General features: G+C 28.3%; 1 protein-coding gene across 1 annotated transcript in view; it reads left to right on the forward strand.

Moving 5' to 3' along the window:
- Positions 1-4,400: 4,400 nt before the first annotated feature.
- LOC127289495 (S-adenosylmethionine decarboxylase proenzyme) overlaps positions 4,401-24,420 on the forward strand; it is a 278,873-nt gene continuing 258,853 nt past the window's right edge. Inside the window, exon 1 of the mRNA XM_051317461.1 lies at positions 4,401-4,863. Coding sequence (XP_051173418.1) covers positions 4,733-4,863 — 131 coding nt within the window. The 5' untranslated portion in view covers positions 4,401-4,732. The remainder of the gene's footprint in view (positions 4,864-24,420) is intronic.

Raw genomic sequence — 24,420 nt, forward strand, 5'->3', positions numbered from 1 at the left:
TAAGAATAATATGTATATAATTTAGAGTATAAATTTTGGCCAAGTCAATTAAGAAGAATAGATTTTTCTACTTTTTTTTGCTTCATCGAGGAATTGAATAAAAACGTAAATGCTCCCATTCAAAAGAATTGGAACTCTGAGTTCTTTTCAATTATTCGCCTCTTACCGGGAAATTATTTTTATACTTGAATATTCTGTAAAATAGAATTTTAATAATATTAGTCAATATATGAGACCTGAACTATTTATTTATATTATATGGAAATATTTCCATAAGCTTAAGCTTAAGAAAAAAAAAATATATAATTTTTATTTATTAACACAATTAATCATTTAAAACTATTTAAATTGACAAAATTATTAATTAATATCATTAATGTTCATAAAAATATATATACGATAATATACTCTTTGTAATAATGAACATCTGAAAAGCTGTTTGATGACTTAACAAAATAATATATGTATCTGTTTAATGTGTTCATTATAAGACATTTTCTCAAAAAATTTTATAACCTCCCCTGGTCGAGCGCGTTAAGGCGCTCCCAGTGCGGTTGAGAGATATGATGGTCGAGGGTTCGAGTCTCAGAGTCAACTCGTCGGAAAATCCAAGATTGAGAGATGAATAATCATTTTTTCTATTTTTTTCTATTCCCAGTACATATTAAGTCAATAGAAAAGAATTCAGACTTCTTATTCTTCTTAATGCGCAAAGTTTAATATTTTCAAATTTTTGGTAGTGAATAGAGAAAAATTAAATGTTTGGAGAGTAAATTTTAAATATCTATTCCTTTCAATCGACAGTATCAAAATTTCTGAAGCGCATTGAAAGGAATAAGAAATTTGGAGAGTGAAGTGGATATGTCTATTCCTTTTAATTGACTGTGTCATGACATCAGGAGCGTATTTAGAGGAATAGAAAATTTGTAGATTAAATGAGGTATCTTTATGCCTTGCAATTGACTGCGTCAGGTTACATGTATAATTTAGAGTATAAATTTTGGCCAAGTCAATTAAGAAGAATAGATTTTTCTACTTTTTTTTGCTTCATCGAGGAATTGAATAAAAACGTAAAATCACCCATTCAAAGGAATTCAGATTCTGAATTTTTTTCGATTCTTCGCTTCTTACCGGGTTTCCACTTACGAGAAAATTTTTATTATGTTTAAACTTATTTCAAGTGCAATAAAAAAATTTCAAAAAAATAAATTATTTAATATTATTAATAAGGTCAATTTTAGGAAATGTCAGAATTAATTTTTTATGCAAACAGGATTATTAAAAGTGTTCGTTGTGTAGACATTTTTCTATGTATGCCGGAACTATTCAACTGCTGACGCTACACGGACAAGCTTCGCTTGTTTGTATGCGTGCTGTTTTCATCGTGAGACTACTAAATTGTAAACACGACGCAATGAAAATGTCGTTCTTACAAATATAAAGAATATACTTTTGACATTCATTTTTTCTTAATCTTAATTTTTCTTACAGCGTTAACGAATATTTCTTAGCGTGACTACTAAATTTTGATAAAAAAGAAAACATTTATATAAAATGATAGTTTTCCATTTTTTCCGAGTTTGGTCGCGAGTTTACTAAAATCTCTTGGCAAGTTTGACAGAAAGTGATGCACAAAGTTTTTCCGTGTATGTATGTCTGGACCCCTTTTTGTGAACACTATAACTTTAACAGGTTTTAATGGATTTAGGTAAAATTTGGTAGGTTTATTTATCACATTAATATCTCAAAATGGACGAAAGAATTTTAAAAATATCCCAAAAAAAAAATTTTATCGTCTCTTTTCCAAAAATTTTTTTTTAATCGAAAAAATTTTTAAATAGCAAAATTTAAGGTGATATATAATAAAATCGTATTTCTTACATCAAGACGAATCGATTGGTATATATAAAGTATAGATTTGATTTAAATTTAAAGAATTAATGAAAGTTAAAAAATAAAAAATTCACATTTTAGTTATAAAATTTGGTGTTTTTTAAAATTCAAGTGTATATATGAAATAATTTTATTTCTTGCATTAAAACAAATCGATTGGTATATATAAAGTTTATATTTGATTTAAATTTAAAGAATTAATAAAAGTTAAAAAATTCACATTTTAGCTGAAAAATGTTGTCTTCTCAAATGTTTATATTATTATATTATTTATGTATGTTTATTTCAATGTTAATGCTTTCTTCACGAGGAAGCAAATTTTTTTGCTAATCGTAAAGAGGAAGCAAAATGTAATGAACATCTGAATTTACAACTTGTTTAGGTTTATTGTCCAGAATAAACCTTTACGAAGAGATTCCCGTAAGAATTTATATATTACTGGTTGTCCGGAATCAAGTGCATAAAAAAGGTACCTTTTTGGAACCTTCTGGACGCCACCTACAGCTAAGAAATTGAACTAAATACACTCAAACATTTTTTTTTAAATTTTCTCTACGTAATGTGCAACAATATCTAAAAAGAATTTTTGCAATTTCTTTAATAATTTTCTTACAATGAAAATTTTAAGTGTCTTTTTTGTCAATTTTAAACCAGAAAGTCCCCTTAAAGTTAGCAATCCACATATAAATACACGAAAAAAAATTTTCGATTTTTTAAAAAATTTAAGTTTAAAATTCTTGTGTACCATGAAAAAATTTCAAAGTTTTTTTTTAAAAAAATAGAAAGAAAATAGAAATAAACATTGGTTCCGAAAATATTAAATCTTTGACTCTTGCTTTTTAACATGACAAAGGAACAAAAACATAAAAAATTAAGAAAAAATCTAGAATTCAAAAAACAATTTCAAAATTGAAGAAGTATATTTCAGATTTAGTTAAGAAGAGTCTTGGTTGCTTGGGTTTATAATGGGACATACTTTAGATTAGTATGCCGACAAACTCTTAGTCAAAACAAATGAGTAACCATCCACGTGAAGTGGAGTGCAGAGAACATTATGTATCGAATATTTGACTTTAAAATATATCATTTAAATTCTGATCATTTTTAAATAAGTTCTTTGTTTTAAGCAATTAATAATTAATTGTAATAACTGCATGGATATATTCTGAACTTTAAATGTACCCTCTAACAAAAGGATATCCATAGAATATCCATATCAATGGTCGATATCCTAGAATGGTCCCCAGGATATCCCTAGGATATCCAAACCGCCGGTCTGTGGGACATCAACAGGACATCCTTAGGATATCCACAGGATTTCCCTAAGACATCCACAAAATATCTATAGGATATTATATCCTCAGGATGTCCGTGGGATATTCTTAGGATATTCACGGGATATTTAATATCTCAACATATATTTTTAAAGGTTAAAATTGTTAAGCTAATATAATGAATAATAATATAATAAAAACAAAAATCTTATGAGCTTCTAATTTATTTTAAATGAAGATTTGAAACGCATTTTTCAAAGTTTTTAAATAAACTCATGCACTTAATGTATAATTAATATTAAAAGTTATTCGTTATTTGCGGGGAAGAATTTATATTGTTTAAAGCCAATTTATTTTCTGACAATATTAAGCATATGAATAAAGGAATGAATCACGAATGAGAAAAAAATTAGTTAATAATTTTTCAAATTAAACAACTTTCTCGAAAAACAAGTTGCATTTTATTTTATTTATAAAAAAATTTAATTCACAGAATATTATCACTCGTAGTCTCATAATGACTTTAAAAACAGTATCCTGAGAATATCTTCTTGACATCCAGAAGATATACTGAGAATATCCTGAAAATATCTGTGGGATATCCTGACGGTATATATGAGATATCCTGATGATATCTGTGGGATATCCTGACGATATCTATGGAATATCTGGAGGACATTTATGAAAGTCTATAGAGATATCCAGAAGATATCTTGTGGATATCCTCAGATATCCATGTGATAACCAAACCGCCGATTTTTTATTATCAATATATCCCAAGATATCTTGTGTTATTAGGGTTGTAATAACTGCATGGATATATTCTGAATTTTAAATGTATATATGTTATTTTACAAATTATTAAATCTAAAATTTGAAATAAAGGAAAATGTTTTTAAATACGGATTCTATTCCAGAAAAAAACCGCGAAAATATATTTTTTAAAAAACTAATTGCCTATATACATAATTTTTGGTATGCATTTATGAAATGAAATTTGAACAGAAATCTTCAATTTCACACACTCTACAATTTTTGGCTTATCTAACAACAATTTGCGGAAGGACAAAATGAAAGAAAGAAAACGAAAAGAATGTATGAATACGAAATTATTATTTGTAGATATATATATATATATATATATAGGAAGGTATATAAAATGTTATCGAAGACGTCTGAGTTTTGCTCAAGAGTTGCGCATGTGTAGCATTATATCTCTGATTGTGTGATGGAGACGCTGTACTGATGCGCCACGCGCTAGTCATTTGCGTTATTACAGCTATCGTTGAGTAGACGTGGTTGAAATTTTACCAGTATATCGTGTGTGACAACATGTTTGTGGAAAAACGATTGTACTTCTAACTTCTAGCAGTCAAGTGTCGATTTTGCCTTCAGTTTTTTTTCAAATTTCTGACATACATTTATCATTTAACAATTCATATCTAACTAGTTAAAATAAAAAGCACATATACAACACTTAGAATATAGTTAATTTTATTTCATATTTAAATTTAAATTACATTTATTAAAGCTCAACGCTTATCGCGTGTATTTTATTTTGTCAAATGATGGCGGCTACAAATAAAGATAATAACATTGAAAATGTGCAGTTTTTTGAAGGTGCCGAGAAGCTTTTAGAGATTTGGTTCATAAGTAGTGATATTAAAAATAACCGAGATCTTCGACATATTCCCCGGTGAGTAAAGGTTTGCAGATTACTTATTGATTATTGCATATTTTTTTGTTACATTCTGTTTGAAATTATAAATAAGTTTAAGGTTGGAACGAAATTCCCGCGATATTTAAATTACTTCAACATGTTCTTCTAAATATCTAGAAACTGAAAGTAAGAAAAGTATTGTTTTCTTACATATAGTATAATTTATTAATCTAATTAATTAATTAATTAATAATTCTAATTCATTCAGAAGTATTAAATAGAAAAATGATTTCTTTACTATTTATTGGAAATTTAATTTGAATTATTTTAAATAATATTTGCTAAAGAAGATTATAAAAACTTTTTAATATTGAGTTAATTAAATATAAAAAGTAAAGTAAACTATTAAAAACAATTATTTAACTTTTATTTCGTTTTTCTCAATGAAAAAAAAATTTATTCTACTAAAACGCCGAATAATTCTTGCACGTGTGTAGAAATATTTATACAAGGGCATTTCGGTCAAATTATTAGATAAAAAAAAACGTAGAAATTTTTTTATATATTGTAGAAAATCCATTTCATTAAAATTTGTTTAATTCGTTATCAAATTTGAGTAAAATCAGTATATTTTAATAAACAGTATTGAATTATTAATGAATAAAAAAAAAATGTCGATGAGGAATTTACTGCTTATAAAAAAGTGTACACTTGATTACCTTATTACTCTAATATTACACTTATTATCAAATATTATTATGCTATTATTACATTTATTACTAAATATTACTGTTTATTAGAGATATTACAGGCTATTGCAGAGGTATTAGAGGGCATTAAGCCAACGTAATAACGAATTATTACAAAATATTACACTATTATTACAAGAAGAGTAATACCTAAGTAAATCTCCCCTCTCTATTGGTTAAGAAAATAGTAAATAGATATAGTTAAAAGAAAATAGCGTTTCTGAAATTTTTCAGAAATTTTACTTAGCAGATTTTAAGTATAAGATTTTTACTATAAACTTGCAAATGGGTAGACATTTTTTATTTGCATCAAATTAATAATAATAATAATACACTGAGAGAAAAAATTGGTTAGGGTTACCATTTTTGATAAGACCATTTTTAGTTAATAAACTATTCTCTTGCTAATTTATTAGTTGTGCACGGAAAAAAGTACAATCTGAGAATTTTTTCGCCATGATAGTTAAACATTTAGTCAAAAATGAAAGAGCGATATAAAATTCCCAAAATGACTGAACAGAAAGATTAAATCTAAATTCAATTTAGCGAAATTGGCTAAACATTCGGCTATTACGGTCAAACTTATTCACTGCGTTGGATGTGTCGTTCTTCATATTAATTATAATCCCAAATAGCTCGTTCTCGTCGTAAAATTTTTTTCCGTGTGATTACTATTTTTATTGATTGGCATAACTATTTTATTAGTTGGTTTAACTACCCACCAAACACATTATGTCATATTTACATAAAGCAATAGGTTATATTCTTATGTCACATTGTGATGTTATTGTAATGTAACCATTATATAATTATAAAGTAACTTTGTCATATAATTCTGTTACTTTTTTGTTTAAAAGTGTCAAAAGATCTATATTAATAAGTGTTTGTTTAATTTGCTCATTCCCTAATAACACAAGATATCTTGGGATATATTGATAATATCCCGCAGATATCCTAGGGATGTCCTATGGATATCAAAAGGATCTCTTAAGGATATCCAAAAAATCGGCAATTTGGATATCCCATGGATATCTGAGGATATCCACAAGATATCTTCTGGACATCTCTATATACTTTCATAAATGTCCTCCAGATATTCCATAGATATCGTCAGGATATCCCACAGATATCATCAGGATATCTCATAGATATCGTCAGGATATCCCACAGATATTTTCAGGATATTCTCAGTATATCTTCTGGATGTCAAGAAGATATTCTCAGGATACTGTTTTTAAAGTCATTATGAGACTACGAGTGATAATATTCTGTGAATTAAATTTTTTTATAAATAAAATAAAATGCAACTTGTTTTTCGAGAAAGTTGTTTAATTTGAAAAATTATTAACTAATTTTTTTCTCATTCGTGATTCATTCCTTTATTCATATGCTTAATATTGTCAGAAAATAAATTGGCTTTAAACAATATAAATTCTTCCCCGCAAATAACGAATAACTTTTAATATTAATTATACATTAAGTGCATGAGTTTATTTAAAAACTTTGAAAAATGCGTTTAAAATCTTCATTTAAAATAAATTAGAAGCTCATAAGATTTTTGTTTTTATTATATTATTATTCATTATATTAGCTTAACAATTTTAACCTTTAAAAATATATGTTGAGATATTAAAAACCGCTGCCAAGTTGAAGTATGTATTTTTGTGTTCATTCCATGAACACTTTGCTTCCTCATGGAGATATTTTGCGATCAGTTTACGATCGCAAAATATTTATTTTTGCATAAAAATTAAAAAAAGTTTATCACCAAGAAAAAGCTTTCTAATCTAATTATAATGATTTTACATATACATAAAGATTTTTGAGCAAAAAATGCAAACAGGTTTTTATCAATATTATTTATTTTTAAAATGTCAATAACTTTGGATAAAGTAATCGTAAAATGTTCGTTAATAGGTCAAAAGATGCGTCTTGAAAATCTCTACAAAATGAAACTAAAAAAACTGTAGGTGTCATAACATTTTTTTAAAGTTATAAGCAAAAAACGATTTTTTATGATTTTTAAAATGTCAATAACTTTGGATAAAATGATAGCAGATTGTTCGTCAATAGCTCAAAAAATGCGTCTTAAAAAACTCTACAAAATTAAGTAAAAACATCCTAACTTTCAAAACATGTGTTTCAAGTTATGGGCAAAAAACGATTTTTCAAAAATTTTAAAAGTCAAAAAAAATATAGTTAATATGTATTAATTTGTCCCAAAGTTTTCTCATTTTATGTCCCCAAGTGAGATCTACAATTTAAAAAAAAATTCAGCCCTAAAGCTCTTATAGAATTTGAGATATTTATGAAAATGTAATGTATATACACACACACACACATACGGAATGACATTTTCTAAAAATGTCATTTTTGGATTCCTGAGGTCAAAAAACATAAAGATATGTCAAAAAAATGAGTTCGAAAAATTTCGCGAAAACAATACTTCCTCCATGAGGAAGCAATATCCCGTGAATATCCTAAGAATATATCCTGAGGATATCCCATGGATATTCTGCGATATAATATCCAATAGATATTTTGTGGATGTCTTAGGCATATCCTGTGAATATCCTGTTGATGTCCCACAGACCGGCGGTTTGGATATCCTAGGGATATCCCAAGATATCCTGGGGACTATTCTAGGATATCGACCATTGATATGGATATCCTTTTGTTATGAGGGTTAATTTAATTAGTTTTTGTATAACTAAAGTTTTTTGGAAAATATCATTGATTCAACCTATTTAAAATATGTCAAGTTTCTGTATATTGAAACGAACGAACAGCCTATAAGTTTTAAATTAAACTCGAAGATTTAAATTAAAATTTTAACCCTACTGGGCTCGAACCCTTGGCGTATGATTTAATCTAAGATTTTAAATTGGGGTTTTAACGATGAACCGATTTAGATATTATTATTTGATTTGTCTATATATAAAAAAATATAATCTTATATAGAATTTCAAAATATTCAAAAACTGAGAAACCCAGGTGGGGTTCAGCTGGCGCCCGCATTCAAATTTTAATTTTTGAAAATTTAAAAAAAGTATTGTGTTGAAGATAATTTTTTAATTACCCTCACAGCACCAGATATCCTAGGATATTCCAAAAACATCCCTTGGATATCCTAGGGATACCCCAGGGATATCCTAAGGATACTTTAAGGATATCCAAAGTAGCGGCGGTTAGGATATCCTAGGGATATCCCAGGGATATCTAAGGATATCCCTAGGACGTCCCAGGGATATCCTAATCATTTCCCCGGATATTATTAGGATATCCCAAGGATATTCCTGGAATAATTAGGGATGTCTTTAGGACGTCCTAAGGATATCCACAGTATGTCTATATTATCTTATGGGTTAGAATATCCTTGAGTCGTTCTAAAAATGTCCCTAAGGTATCCATAAAACAACCCTAATATACAAATTAATTAAATAAAAATGGAAAACATTTTTTGGATGTATTTATAATGTATTTCCAAGATAGCTAAAATGATTTACCTTGTCTACACTGAGAGAAGTTAAACACAGATTTCGTACTAAACACACGTTCAGATAGTGTACCTAACCTTTCGAGCAACATCGGTTCTAAATTGTATCGCAGCTGCGCTTTTTGGTGGACAGATACTGTACTAAATCGTTTGTCCCACAAGTTAGGTCAGAATCAGTACTCAATTGGCGCTGCTGCTGTTCGATTTTAGTACTGCGTCTGCACATAATTGTGGTACAATATCTGTCCCTCAAAAAATGCAGATGTTGTGTTAAACTTCTCTCAGTGTACAAGAATTCTTTTTTCTACTTTTTCTTTAAAAAATCTCTTGAAACCAACTCAAGAGCTAACTATAAAACATTTGCTCAACTGTACTCCCTCCCGCTCAGTGACGTCACCGGGAGGGAATGTAACTTTCCCTCCCGCTCGTCGGAAAAGACAAACTTTTCTCCCGCTACACAGGTAAGAAATGGTGTACTTTCGGTGCGTGTGTTAGGACAAAAAATTTTCATTCGGTCAGTCCCATAAAAAACGAATTTAAAGTGTCGAAAATCGCATTTTTGGCTTAAATATATGCTCTAATTATCAACTTTAAGGCCTAGATTTGAAAGATGATTGACAATCACGGGAAACGTATTTGCATCAAAAAATCGCTATCTCAAATAGTCAAAATTTCAATCATAATGATATCCTAGGGAGATCTTAGCGATATTTCTAGAATATTTTAACGATATACCAAGTTTATCCTAGGAATATCCCCAAGATATCACTAGGATATCCCTGTAATATCCCAGGGATATCCCTAAAATATCCTCAGGATATACCAGAATATCCCAGAATATCCTCAGTATATTCCCAGTATATCCCAAAATTATCGTACGTAACGGCGGTTTGGATGTTCTGAGGATATCCTCAGGATATCCTAGGATATCATATGGACGTTTTCAGGATATCCTACATTAGATTAGGATATCCTCAGGATATCCTTTTGTTGTGAGGGTAGACATCTCATTAAAAATTAATTTTCAGTGTTTTTACTACTTTTTCATTTCACTGGAAAAACTTTCAGTTTTAATATTTTTTAAGATTTCAGCCATTTTATAGTCATCGATAAAGAAGAGTTCGCATAATTCTTAACAGTACTGTATATTATTCTGTATATGTTACCTTTAAATAACCTTAAATTATCGACAATATTATAGACGTATACTTATATGCAATGTTTGTGATTCGTGTGATTTTACAATAATGCATAAACATAAAATAAAAAATTAAAAAATAAGGTTTCACAATTTATTTAATACGTATATTGATATAATAACTATGTATGTAATTCTATAGTATTATTTGAATTGTTCATTTAGTAATTTTATTCTCTTGGCATAGAAAATCGATAACGTTCAAATTAACGCGCGTCGACTCATCCTAAACCCGAATAACAACAAAGTCTAATTTACGATTTTGTTATTTACTTTTCTATTATCTTTTTTCGTATAATTAATTTAAATGGTACTATTTAGTACGAATAGGCATTTTAAAATTTTGTAACCCCGTTTACATTGCTAAATAAAATAAAGTTATAAATAAAATTGTTTTTTATATTTCCAATGATATTTTACGATAAATTGCTGTAACTTGCACATTGTTTAGCCCTAGGAGTTAGTACTTTAGCTACGAAGTATTGTTAGGTTTTTTCAAAAACTATAGAAGAGGGAGGGGGTTGAAATTTTTTGAACAATTTAAACAGTGAATTTTTAAAGACTTATAACTATTGAACAAAAAGATGAAAAAAAATTTGACCCCTGTTTGTTTTGGTAGGTTTTTTCCTGCTCTTTCGAATGGTGGAAAATTTTTTTAAAAATACATATTCAAAATTTGACCCTTTTTTTGAAAATCAAACTTTTTTTTTACTTTTTTGTAAAGTTTGGTCTTTTTTTATTTTATTTTTTTATTGGAAAGTTAAAAATGTGTACTTTCACCACAAAAAAATATTGCAATGTTAGCCAATTGTTTATTAACATTCCAATAATAAAAAATACTTCATATAGGGCTCGTTGGATGCCGAATTATGTCAACTTTCTTTTAGTAACGTCAGAATTACGATAACTTTATTTGTTTATAAAATATATCATTTTTTATTAACTCTAATAAATTAATTAATTAATATTTCGAAGACAAAGAAAAAGGACAGTTCCATATTTTTTTCTAAAAACAATTTGAAAAATAAAAAAAGACCAATTTAAAAAAAAAGTCAAAAAATTTTTAATTTTTAAAAAATAAGTTAAATTTTGAATTTTTAAAAATTTTTTTCACTAATCGAAAGAGCAGAAAGAAACCTTTGGAAAACATATATGAGGCAAAATTCCTGAAATGTCCGAACAAAAAATTAAAAGTTCTCGAATTTAATCCATACTTTTCTAAAATGTTGTTATTGTTGGTGAAAGTCTAAAAATCAATTATTATTGAATTTAATAAAATAGTTTTTGAATTACAACGTTTTTAATTTTCAACTTTTGAAAAAAAAAATTTTTTTCAATGTACAATATTTATAAGTAGAATGCATAAAAGTTAACATATATATAATGATTTTTAAAGCTTTTTTGACGGGCTACACGCTGTTAATAAAATTTTTTTTTTAAATAACATTTGACCTTGAAATTCAAGGTCAAAATGTTAATTTACGTTTATCTCAAAATCGGATTTTTTAAAATTATTTTTAACTATCTCAATGGAAAGCTTGACTAATTTCCTACAAAACATGTAATTTTCAGAGTGGGATCTTTTAAGGTTTTTGAGATATTAATTAATTAATTAATTAATTAATGTTTATAACAAATGAAATATTTTACAAACAAATAAAGTTACCGTAATTCTGAAGTTAGCAATTGAAACTTAACGTAATTCCGCATCCAACGAGCCCTGTATGAAGTATTTTGGATAAGTAGATTGTTAATAAACAATTAGTTAACATTGCAATTGTTTATTACCAATATACTTATCCAAAATACTTTATACAGGGCTCGTTGGATGCGGAATTAGCTTAACTTTCAATTGGTTAATTTAGATCTACGATAACTTTATTTGTTTGTAAGATATTTCATTTTTTATTGTTATTTAACTAAAATTGAACAAAAATACTTCATATAGGGCTTTTGGATGCTTGTTGTTAGTAAAAAATAAAATATTTTACAAACAAATAAAGTTATGGTAATTCTAAACTTACCAATTGAAATTTAAGCTAATTCCGCATACAACGAGCCCTATATGAAGTATTTTGGATAAGTATATTTGTAATAAACAATTGCAATGTTAACTAATTGTTTATTAACAATCTACTTATCCAAAATACTTTATACATGACTCGTTGGATGCGGAATTACGTTAAATTTCAATTGCTAACTTCAGAATTACGGTAACTTTATTTGTTTGTAAAATATTTCATTTGTTATAAACATTAATTAATTAATTAATTAATTAATTAATTAATTAATATCTCAAAAACTTTAAAAGATCCCACTCTGAAAATTACATGTTTTGTAGGAAATTAGTCAAGCTTTCCATTGAGATAGTTAAAAATAATTTTAAAAAATCCGATTTTGAGATAAACGTAAATTAACATTTTGACCTTGAAGTTCAAGGTCAAATGTTATTAAAAAAAAAAAAAAAAATTTTTTAACAGCCTGTAGCCCGTCAAAAAAGCTTTAAAAATCATTATATATATGTTAACTTTTATGCATTCTACTTACAAATATTGTATATTGAAAAAATTTTTTTTTTTCAAAAGTTGAAAATTAAAAACGTTGTAATTCAAAAACTATTTTATTAAATTCAATAATAATTGATTTTTAGACTTTCACCAACAATAACAACATTTTAGAAAAGTATGGATTAAATTCGAGAACTTTTAATTTTTTGTTTGGACATTTCAGGAATTTTGCCTCATATGTCAAAATTTTTTTCATCTACTTATATAATATTTACTATTTTTAGTTATAATTAATTAATTATTATTAGGGTTAATAAAAAGTGACAAATATATTTTATAAACAAATAAAGTTATCGTAATTCTGACGTTAGTAAATGAAAGTTGACATAATTCCGCATCCAACGAGCCCTATATGAAGTACTTTTGATTAGTGGATTGTTAACAAATAATTGGCTAACATTGAAATTGTTTATAAAAAATCCCTTCAATCCAAAATAGTTAATATACGGCAGGTTGGATGCGGAATTACGTCAGCTTTCAGTTCGTAACTTTAGAATTGCAATAACTTTATTTATTTGCAAAATATTTCATTTTTTTAACATTAATTAATTAATTAATATCTCGAAAATAACAAAAAAGGACATCTCAATATTTTTTGTGGTGAAAGTACACATTTTTAAGAGCATTTGAACCTTCGTGACGTCACAAATCATGGCGCATGACACGCAAACTTCTCAGGTATGTGGAAAGCACAATTTTGAATATTTTTTAAAAAAACCTTTTGGAAAATGTTCAGAATAACATAGACTCTGTCTGTTATGTGCGGAAAATTCAAAATTTTGCGTTTAAAACGTTTTTTAAACAATGTTAAGGTCACAAATTATGGCGCATGACACGCAAACTTCTCAGGTATGTGAAAAGCATAATTTTGAATATTTTTTAAAAAAACCTTTTGGAAAATGTTCAGAATAACATAGATTCTGTCTGTTATGTGCGAAAAATTCAAAATTTTGCGTTTAAAACGTTTTTTAAACAATGCCTACATATAAGCAATTCGTGTATTTTTCCTTACTTGTGACAACCAACTTAAACATTGTTTAAAAAACGTTTTATACGCAAAATTTTGAATTTTTCGCACATAACAGACATAGTCTATGTTTCTCTGAACATTTTCCAAAAGGTTTTTTTAAAAAATATTCAAAATTGTGTTTTTCACTTACCTGAGAAGTTTGCGTGTCATGCGCCATGATTTGTGACCTTAACATTGTTTAAAAAACGTTTTAAACGCAAAATTTTGAATTTTCCGCACATAACAGACAGAGTCTATGTTATTCTGAACATTTTCCAAAAGGTTTTTTTAAAAAATATTCAAAATTGTGCTTTTCACATACCTGAGAAGTTTGCGTGTCATGCGCCATGATTTGTGACGTCACGAAGGTTCAAATGCTCTTAACTATCAAAAAAAATAATTAAAAATGACCATACTTTCCAAAAAAAGTAAAAAAAATTTTGTATTTTAAAAAAAAGGGTCAAATTTTGAATTTTTAAAAAAAATTTTGCACCATTCGAAACAACAGAAAGAAACCTTCCAAAAACATATCCCACACAGTACAATATCCTGCTGTAAGCTTCCCTTGAGTTTAAACCTAAGATTCTTTAGCTTACAGAGTAAACATCAGGTGAAATTAAGGTGAGCTGCAAATGTCCTCTTTACCGTAATCTGCAGTGTAAGATTGTAAACTTTCTGTAAACTTCGTGTAAGCTTACAGTATTATTTATAAATGTAAGAAATAAAGTAAACAATTATTTATGCGCAGTAGTTTATTATAGCTTTTACGGCTGCGCAGTAGATTTTAATCAACTATTTATTTATTTATATATTTATACACTGAAAAAATTTTGGTGCAGCAGCTGCCCCAAATGAAAAATTTCTATATTCAAGTAACTTCATACTTAATATTTGCTATGTGTTTTTATACGAGTGAAGTTAACTGATTAATATTATTAAAAGTTATTCGTTATTTGCGGGGAAGAATTTATATTGTTTAAAGCCAATTTATTTTCTGACAATATTAAGCATATGAATAAAGGAATGAATCACGAATGAGAAAAACAAGTTGCATTTTATTTTATTTATATAAAATTTAATTCACAGAATATTCTCACTCGTAGTCTCATAATGACTTTAAAAACAGTATCCTGAGAATATCTTCTTGACATCCAGAAGATATACTGAGAATATCCTGAAAATATCTGTGGGATATCCTGACGATATCTATGGGATATCCTGATGATATCTGTGGGGTATCCTGACGATATCTATGGGATATCTGGAGGACATTTATGAAAGTCTATAGAGATATCCAGAAAATATCCATGGGATATCCAAAGGATATCCAAACCGCCGCTTTTTTGGATATCCTTAAGAGATCTTTTTGATATCCATAGGACATCCCTTAGATATCTGCAGGATATTATCAATATATCCCAAGAGATCTTGTGTTATTAGGGTTATGTCAATTCCCATGTTTCTTCATGTGAAATCGTTTATAATTTTTTTTGATAAATTTTCCCATGTCATTTCCTATGTGAAATCGTTTATCATTTTATTAAAACATTTTCCCATGTCAATTCCCATGTCAAACCCCATGTTAAATCCCTTATCATATTTTCAAAAAAATGATAAAGGATTTCACATGGGGATTGACATGGGGTTTGACATGGGAAATTTTAATATAGAAGTAGATCATCATTATTTTTCCACAATTACGCCACCAGATGGCGAAAATATTTTCTCTTACAGTTGAGATCAGTCTGGAATACTATAAAAGCTGAGTCTAAGTCAGAAGTAAAGCAAACTTTTTTTTATTTTCAGATGAGTTGCAGTAATATTATTTGATATTTAATCAAATAATTACTATTTTTTGTAAACTGCCGCCTGCATAAAGCAGCCAACTGAAAATTCCAAAATGAAATCCTATATCGTTTCCTATATTTAAATTCATGTGAAAGGTTTGAAATTTCAGAATGTGTAAGAATGCACATGAAATCGTGTTCCATTTCCTATATGGTTTCCCATGTGGATTTCCATGTGGTTTCCCATATAGTTTCTCATGTGGAGATTTTCAATAGGGCGAAAGAGGATTTGACATTTCAAAATTTTTTAAAAAAATGATAAAGGATTTCACTTGGGGAATGACATGGGACAATTTTTCAAAATATGATAAAGGATTTCACATGGCGAATGACATGGGGTTTGACATGGGAAAATTTAAAAAAAAATGATAAAGGATTTCACATGTGGTTTGACATGGAAATTGACATGGAAATTTTTTTTAAAATAATGATAAAGGATTTCACTTGGTATTTAACATGGTATTTAACATGGTATTTGACATGGCAAACGAGGAACCTCGTTTTGATTTTTTTCCTATGTCAAATCCTGTCTGAATTTCCCATGGGGATTTATACGGGAAACTGTATAGGTCCGTTAACCTGGCTTGTCCACATCATCCGATCTGGATAAAACCTATTTGAAAATTAAGGACTAATTTAATGCAAATTTAATGCCCTAGTGACGAATTTAATGCTCGGCATTTTCTTTGAAAATAACTTGTGGACAAGCTAGCTTAACATTAAGGTGGCTTGTCCATACAATGCACTCTTAGGAAGGTCTACTATTGGTCAAAATTTAGGGCTTTTTTAAGGCTCCGCAATGCCCTATTGCCGAATTTAATACCGGCATAATTACGCGAAATATTTGCAAAAATTCAAATTTAACGCTATCTTAGTTTGTCTAAAAAGCGAAGGAGTACTCGTAGGAAGGTCTACTATAGGTCAAAATTTAGGGCTATTTAAGGCTCATCAATGCTTTATTGCCAAATTTAATGCCGGCATAATTTCGCGAAATAATTGCAAAAATTCAAATTTAACGCTATCTTAGTTTGTCTAAAAAGCGAAGGAGTACTCGTAGGAAGGTCTACTATAGGTCAAAATTTAGGGCTTTTTTAAGGCTCATCAATGCTTTATTGCCAAATTTAATGCCGGCATAATTTCGCGAAATAATTGCAAAAATTCAAATTTAACGCTATCTTAGTTTGTCCGCACAATGAAGGAGCACTCGTTGGAAGTTCTACTATAGGTCAAAATTTGGGGCTTTTTTAAGGCTCCGCAATGCTCTATTGCCGAATTTAATGCTAGCATAATTTCGCGAAATAATTGCAAAAATTCAAGTTTAATGCTTTCTTAGTTTGTCCACACATTGAAGGAATACTCTCAGGAAGGTCTTAAAGGTGTCAAAATTTAGGGCTTATTTTTTTTATATTTACATACATGGAAATACGACTAAAATACCTTGCAAAATGTTTTACTGATAACCTGATTACCCTTTTTGGATGACTACTCCAAATTTTTTTTTGCAAAATATTCTTACTATTTTCAGGTATGTAAAAATAAAAAAATGTAAATATAATAGGTTCCAAAGTTTAAAAAAATTAATTTGTTTATTAAAAATCGATATTTTCGATATAAAAATGTAAAAGAAATTTTTGAACTACTGAGGCGAAGTTTTTGAAGTTGGTGGATCGTTTTTGAAAATGCAATTTAGTTCTATTTAAGAGCCTTAAATTAGCCCTAATTTCTAAGTACTTGTTTTTTGAAAAAAATGAGTTAGAACTACTCAGGGGTAGTTTTTGAAGTTAGTGGATCATTTTCGAACATTTAATTTAGTTCTATTTAAGAGCCTTAAATTAGCCCTAAATTCATAAGTACTTGTTTTTGGAAAAAAATGAGTTAGAACTACTCAGGGGTAGTTTTTGAAGTTAGTGGATCATTTTCGAACATTTAATTTAGTTCTATTTAAGAGCCTTAAATTAGCCCTAAATTCATAAGTACTTGTTTTTGGAAAACATTTTGTTTGAACTAATTATGGGTAGCTTTTAAAATTGGTGGATCAATTTTGAACATCCAATTTAGTGCTATTTATGAGCCCCAAATTCTTTAGTAATTTTTTTTGATAAAATTGAGTTTGAACTACTCAGGGGTAGTTTTTGAAATTGGTGGATCATTTTTGAACATCTAATTAAGTGCTTTTTCAGAACTCTAAATGTGTATGTGTTTGTTCTTTGAAAATATTAAGTTTGAATTATTTGAGGGTAGTTTTTGTGTTTGGTTTTCTATCAGTTACTTGGTTGGGGTGCTTAGGAGTGCATTTTTAAAAAGTCAATTTAGAGCTATTGAAGAACACTAATTTAGCCCCTAATTCCTATATGATTATTGTTTGGTTAAATCAAGTTTTAATAATTGGGGATGTTTTTTCGAACTTAGGGGTGGTTTTTGAAAAATTTAAATAGTTTTAGTTGAGAGCCCTACTCTCTAAATCTGAATTAGTAGTTTTCTACTAATGAAAGAGTGCTTATTCGTTTAAGGCGTTGTCCGCAGTAGCGAGACAGCCGGTGTGGCGAGACATTAGGATATTTCAGACAGCTGAACTGACTGTGCTGGCACTTCTGGTCTGAAAGTCAAGTTTTATTGTGCCTTAACTTTTCAATATGATACATACGTTTTTGATGTACGAAATATCGCTATACTGTTAATAACAGTTTCAAGACATTTTAAAAGTTTTATTTCCCATCGGTATAAGTGATAATATATAAAAATTTTCGGAATTTTCTGAAGGGTTAAATGTTTTGAGTCTTTAGTATTTAAGTTTCCTTCAAAATTTCCAGAGCACTATGAATTATTGTTCGATGCATAGGATTGTACATCGTCATTACCGAAAAAAGCTGTTTCCGCATTGGCGAGACACTTGTTGTCGGCAGTGGCTTTTTTATATCTAACAACATTGTACATGTCCTAATGAATTTGATATAATTTTTGTACGTTTTGTCGACAATATTTTTCATAACTATAGTTTAAATTGAAAAAGATGAAGAGGAAGAAAAGCTTATTTGTTTTTAATAACTGTGACATGGATTAGCGGCTCACAATCAGAAAAATATTTGCCTGTATTTTTATGATTGAATGAAACAATATTATGATTTAAAGGCATCAATTATTATACTCTTTCTCTTTGATTCCTTTGTTTTTGTTACGTTTGAACGATGAAGACTTTGATTTTAAGATAGTGTCTCGCCATTACGGGCGATTTTTTATGTCGGTAGTCGCGAGACATTATCGTAAATCGGCAATAACTTTTTTTTCCAATATCTGTTCTGTAACTGTATAAGTTAAATTTGCAGTATAGACTCACACCTGTCCATGGATATATATACAGACTTGATGTTCTTGAAAATGTGAGTGCTATAACAAAAAAACAAAACGTGTCTCGCCACTACCGACTCTCCCTTACCAATTGAATTTGTAACAGTTTTCACTAATTTGTAGTAAAAAACTACTAATTGCTAGAAGAAAACTACTAATTCATGGAGTAATTCGGCTTACTAATTTGAAATAGTAAAAAATACGACTTACTCCATAAATTAATAGTTTTCTACTAGCAATTAGTAGTTTTTTTACTACAAATTAGTTAAAACTGATACTAATTCAATTAGTAAAGGAATACGCACTCTTTCATTAGTAGAAAACTACTAATTCAGATTTAGAGAGTAAACGAGCCCTAAATTCCTAAAGAAGAAATTTTGGAAAATATTTAGATACTATAGCTTGACGTACTTTCAGCTTGACGTCAAGCTGGCAGTACGAAGGGTTACTTTAAATAAGTAAAGGGCCCTAAATTTTTGCATGTGGTACTAAATTAGCCCTAATTGAGCCCTAAATGTTAGCATATATAAAAACTTTTTTCGTGGAAGTGGAAGTCTTCTAGGATTAACGACCTTTTTGGCTAGACTTTTCAGACGAGTGACGTTATTTAGGGTCTGACTAGTGGCTGAGTAGCAGCAGAAATGGGCAAGCAACTATAGACGTTCGAAAAGAGTTTTATACACGAGTAAATCTTCCTACGAGTACTCCTTCATTGTGTGGACAAACTAAGATAGCGTTAAATTTGAATTTTTGCAATTATTTCGCGAAATTATGCCGGCACTAAATTTGGCAATAAAGCATTGAAGAGTCTTAAAAAAGCCATAAAATTTTGACCTATAGTAGACCTTCCTACGAGTATTCCTTCGTTTTTTGGACAAACTGTTGTAATGTAAAACTTGAATTTTTGCAAATATTTGACGAAATTATGCCGGCATTAAATTCGACAATAAAGCATTGCGGAGCCTTTAAAAAGCCCTAAATTTTGACCAATAGTAGACCTTTCTAAGAGTGCTCCTTTATTGTATGGACAAGCCACCTTAATGTTAAGCTAGCTTGTCCACAAGTTTTTCAAAGAAAATGCCGAGCATTAAATTCGTCATTAGGGCATTAAATTAGCCCTTAATTTTCAAATAGGTTTTATCCAGATCAGACAATGTGGACAAGCCAGGTTAACGTACCTAACCATATGGTTTCCTATATAGGATTGGGGTTTTACATAGTTTTTGACATAGGACCCCATGTGGTTTCCCATGTGGGGATTTTCAATAGGGTAGAAAATTTCCTAATATTTGGACTAAATGGGGACAGCATAGTTTCTAAGAAAGATTTATGAAAAAAGTTTCCTTAAGTATATTACTATATTAAGGGATGAAAAAACTTGAAAAAAATTTGTAATATGGCGGACGAACTTAAAAATTTTCTAATAAATTGATTAAATTTGCTAGGTTTATGTCTTTTATTTATTTAATTTCATTATTTTGTCTTGCATTTCAAAGAAAATAGACTTAAAAATCATACAAAAATTTTTCTTATTCCTTATGATTTTCATAACAGAAATTCACTTGAATTTTTTATTTTTGTCAATTTGGTTAATAATAACAAGCTGTCCTCATCCTATAATTACATTATAGAATTCTGAAAATTGGAGAATTTTCATGACTTTTAATTTTTGAATGCTCATAACTTCCTTAAAAATGCATCAATTTTAAAGCTTTTTTTCAAAATGTATGTTTCAAACATACTTTTCAAAAAAAAATCGAAATTTTTTTTAAACGATATTACTATCAAATTTTTGAGTTTTAATGATGAAAATTTATTTTTCTCATTTGACGTACTGATCGATTTTTTTAAAATTATTTTTCCCGATAATAGGCAAACAATTTTTATAATAGTTTCGGAATTTTTCAAAAGTTTTTGAGTTTTGAATTTTTCAAAAATGGTTTTGGTTTTTTTTATACTACGTACTTTTATGTATTTTGATGAGCAGATTACGAAAATCATAGTGACAATACCCAAAATTTTGATTTTTATGGTGAAAACCATAAAAAATTCAAAAATTTATGGTTTTTTTCCTTTATTGGGTAAAATATACAAAATTTAAAAAAATTAATCAGATATAATAAATGTATTGTAATAAGATCTATAACTTTTGTTTGAAAATTTTTTTTTAAATGTTGCATATTTTACCCATGAAACGAAAAAAACCATAAATTTTGGAACTTTTTTACGGTTTTCACCATAAAAATCAAATTTTCGGGTACTGTACTGCTGCCATGACAGTAAGATAATCCATAATAAATAAGGAATATATATTTTTTTAATAGTTTAAAACCCCTTCTGTTATTCCTGGCGGATAGTATGATGCGAATGATCCACGAAATTGACGCAGCATTCGTGGAGCACGAGATTGAAATTGAAATTTTGTCTAAAATGTATAAAACTGATGAAATTGATAGTATTAATTATTAAAATCAATAAGTTTTATGCATTTTAAGATGATTATTGTTGAATAATTATAAAAATTTAATGTTTTTATTAATTTCAATCTATTACAGTTTATTATCAACTTTTATCAATAAAACCAATAAAGCCGCGCTTTTTAGCAGTTAGGCAGCACTGTGGCAGCACTCTTATTTTCTATTCTTTGAATTTATTCTGTATTCTTTTTTTATCAAAAGCAAGAATATTTGTTCAACGAAAATATTGGTGAAAAAAATTTATTATTTAATCAAAAAAATTGATGAAAATTTATACTTTTATCTATAATATTGGTGACAAAAATTTATTTTTTTATGAAAAATATTGTTGAAAAAATGTACCTATTATTTTAGAAAAAAAAATTAATTTTTTTGATAAAATAATTTTTTTTCACTAATATTTCCTTTAAAAAATAATTTTTTTTACCAATATTATTAAATACATAAATTGTTTTTTCATCAATATTTTAGATAAAAAAATTGATTTTACCAATTTTTTTAATGAAATAATAAACTTTTGACCATTATTTCTGTTGAAAATGAATATTTTTCAACTTTTTTTTTGATAAAAAAAATTTATTTTTTTCACCAATAATATTTTTTATTGAAATATTAATTTTTTTAAATAAAATAATAAATTTTTTTTTTAATTTTTGTTGAACAAATATTTTTGCTTTTGATAAAAAAAGAATACAGAATAAATTCAAAGAATAGAAAATAAGAGTGCTGCCACCTAACTGCTAAAAAGCGCGGCTTTATTAGTTTTATCGACAAATGTTGATAATAAACTGTAATAGATTGAAATTAATAAATACATTAAATTTTTATAATTATTCAACAATAATCATCTTAAAATGCATAAAACTTATTGATTTTAATAATTATACTATCAATTTCATCAGTTTTATTTATTTATTTATTTATTTACATATATATACGGGCAATGCCCTTTCGTACAAGAGTACTAAAGTATAAAAAAAAGAATATAAGAAAAATGACAGTGCAAAACAATGTTTTGTTATTTCTCAAGCAGTATCGAAAATTTCAGAGCGTAGCTTACATACAAATTTACTTAGAGAAATACCATAAAAATCAAGGTTGTTATGGTACTCATTAGCTTCTCTTGTTATCCTATTTATAACAGAATTTATTACATAGTTTGTTCTTTGGAAAGACTGTCTGAACAAAGTTGGATTTCTGGTTGGTCTAAAAGGAACAGCAAAATTTAGCAAAGATAAGAGTGGAGGGCAGTTAATAATGCCGTTAATAATTTTAAACATAAATAGTAAATCAGTAAATAAGAATCTGTTTCTTAATAGAGGAATACCCAGAATCCTTCTCAGTTCAGTATAGTCATGACTAAATCTATCAAATGGTATCCCCGTTTGCCTAGCAACAAAACGCATAAATTTATTTTGCACCCGTTCCAGTGCCATCAATAAGTATTCTTGGTAAGGTGACCAAATCAATGAAGCAAATTCAAGTATTGGTCGAACTAATGAAAAATATAAGACCTTTAACGCTATTATATTCTTAAACCGCGATGCATTTCTAGTGACAAAGCCCAACACTCTAGTCGCGTTATTGACAACATTTAAAATATGTTTTCCAAAATCCAATTCTGAGTCTAGTGTAACTCCCAGGTCACGCACCACTGATGCTCTAGAGAGAACATCAATACCAATATTGTATTGATACTCTCTAATTAGCTGAAGTTTACTGAAAGAAATTATACTGCATTTTTTAATGTTGAGAAAAAGTTTATTATTTATTGACCATTTTGTTAATTCATTCAGATCTGATTGGAGATCAAGAGCATCTTGATCACATGTTATTGCTTTGTATAATTTAAGGTCATCAGCAAACAAGAGGAATAAACTATGTTTAAATATAGTGTTTGTGTCGTTTATAAAAAGCAGAAAAAATAAAGGCCCAAGATTCGATCCCTGGGGAACACCAGAAGTTGCTAGGAAAACAATTGAAAATTCATGTTCAATACGCACTGACGAATATCTGTCAGTAAGACAGCTTTTTATCCAACTAATTAAATTACAAGAAAAACCCAAAGATACAAGCTTTCCCACTAGAATAGCATGATCAACCTTATCGAAGGCTTTAGAAAAGTCAGTGTAAACAGTATCAACTTGTATTCCCTTTTCAAGATTCGATGATATAAAATTACTAAATAAAACTAAGTTTGTTAAAACTGATCTACGCCGCATGAATCCATGCTGTTCATCAATTATCAAATGTTCAACTTGCTCATAGATCATATCAAAAATAATACTCTCAAAGACTTTAGATACAGCACTTAGTAAAGTAATTGGACGGTAGTTAGTAACATTTTTTTTATCTCCATCTTTATAAACCGGTACAATTATTCCTCTCTTCCATTCGAATGGAAATGCACCCAACTTTAAAGATCTGTTAAATAATATGTATAGCGGATAAACAAAAACAGAGCTACATGACTAAAATATTGGGAGGAATGTGATCAGGTCCAGCCCCTTTATTGATTTTTAAATTTTTTAGTTTTAATAATATCATTTCTTTTGAGATTTCGTGAGTGTTAATATTAGAATTATTTGAATAACTTGAATTAGTCATGGGGATACCAGTAGAGGGCGGATTGTAAACTGAGCTAAAATGTGAACGAAAACAATTAGCAATATCACCACTAGTATTTGCACATACATTACCATATTGAACTTCTTTAGGAATACGTGATTCCCGACGGAAAGAATTGACATAACTCCAAAATTGCTTAGGGTTAGTAATAATAGAATTTTCTGTTTTTGTTATAAAATTATTGAAAGTTAATTTAGACAATGATTTACAAGTTTCACGCAGATCAGAAAATTTAAGATAATTCAAAGGATCCTTTGTACATTTGTAATTACGATGT

Source organism: Leptopilina boulardi, unplaced genomic scaffold (assembly GCF_019393585.1).
Source record: "Leptopilina boulardi isolate dan_hultmark-lab unplaced genomic scaffold, ZJU_Lbou_2.1 LbouV2_41, whole genome shotgun sequence".
NCBI lineage: Eukaryota > Metazoa > Arthropoda > Insecta > Hymenoptera > Figitidae > Leptopilina > Leptopilina boulardi.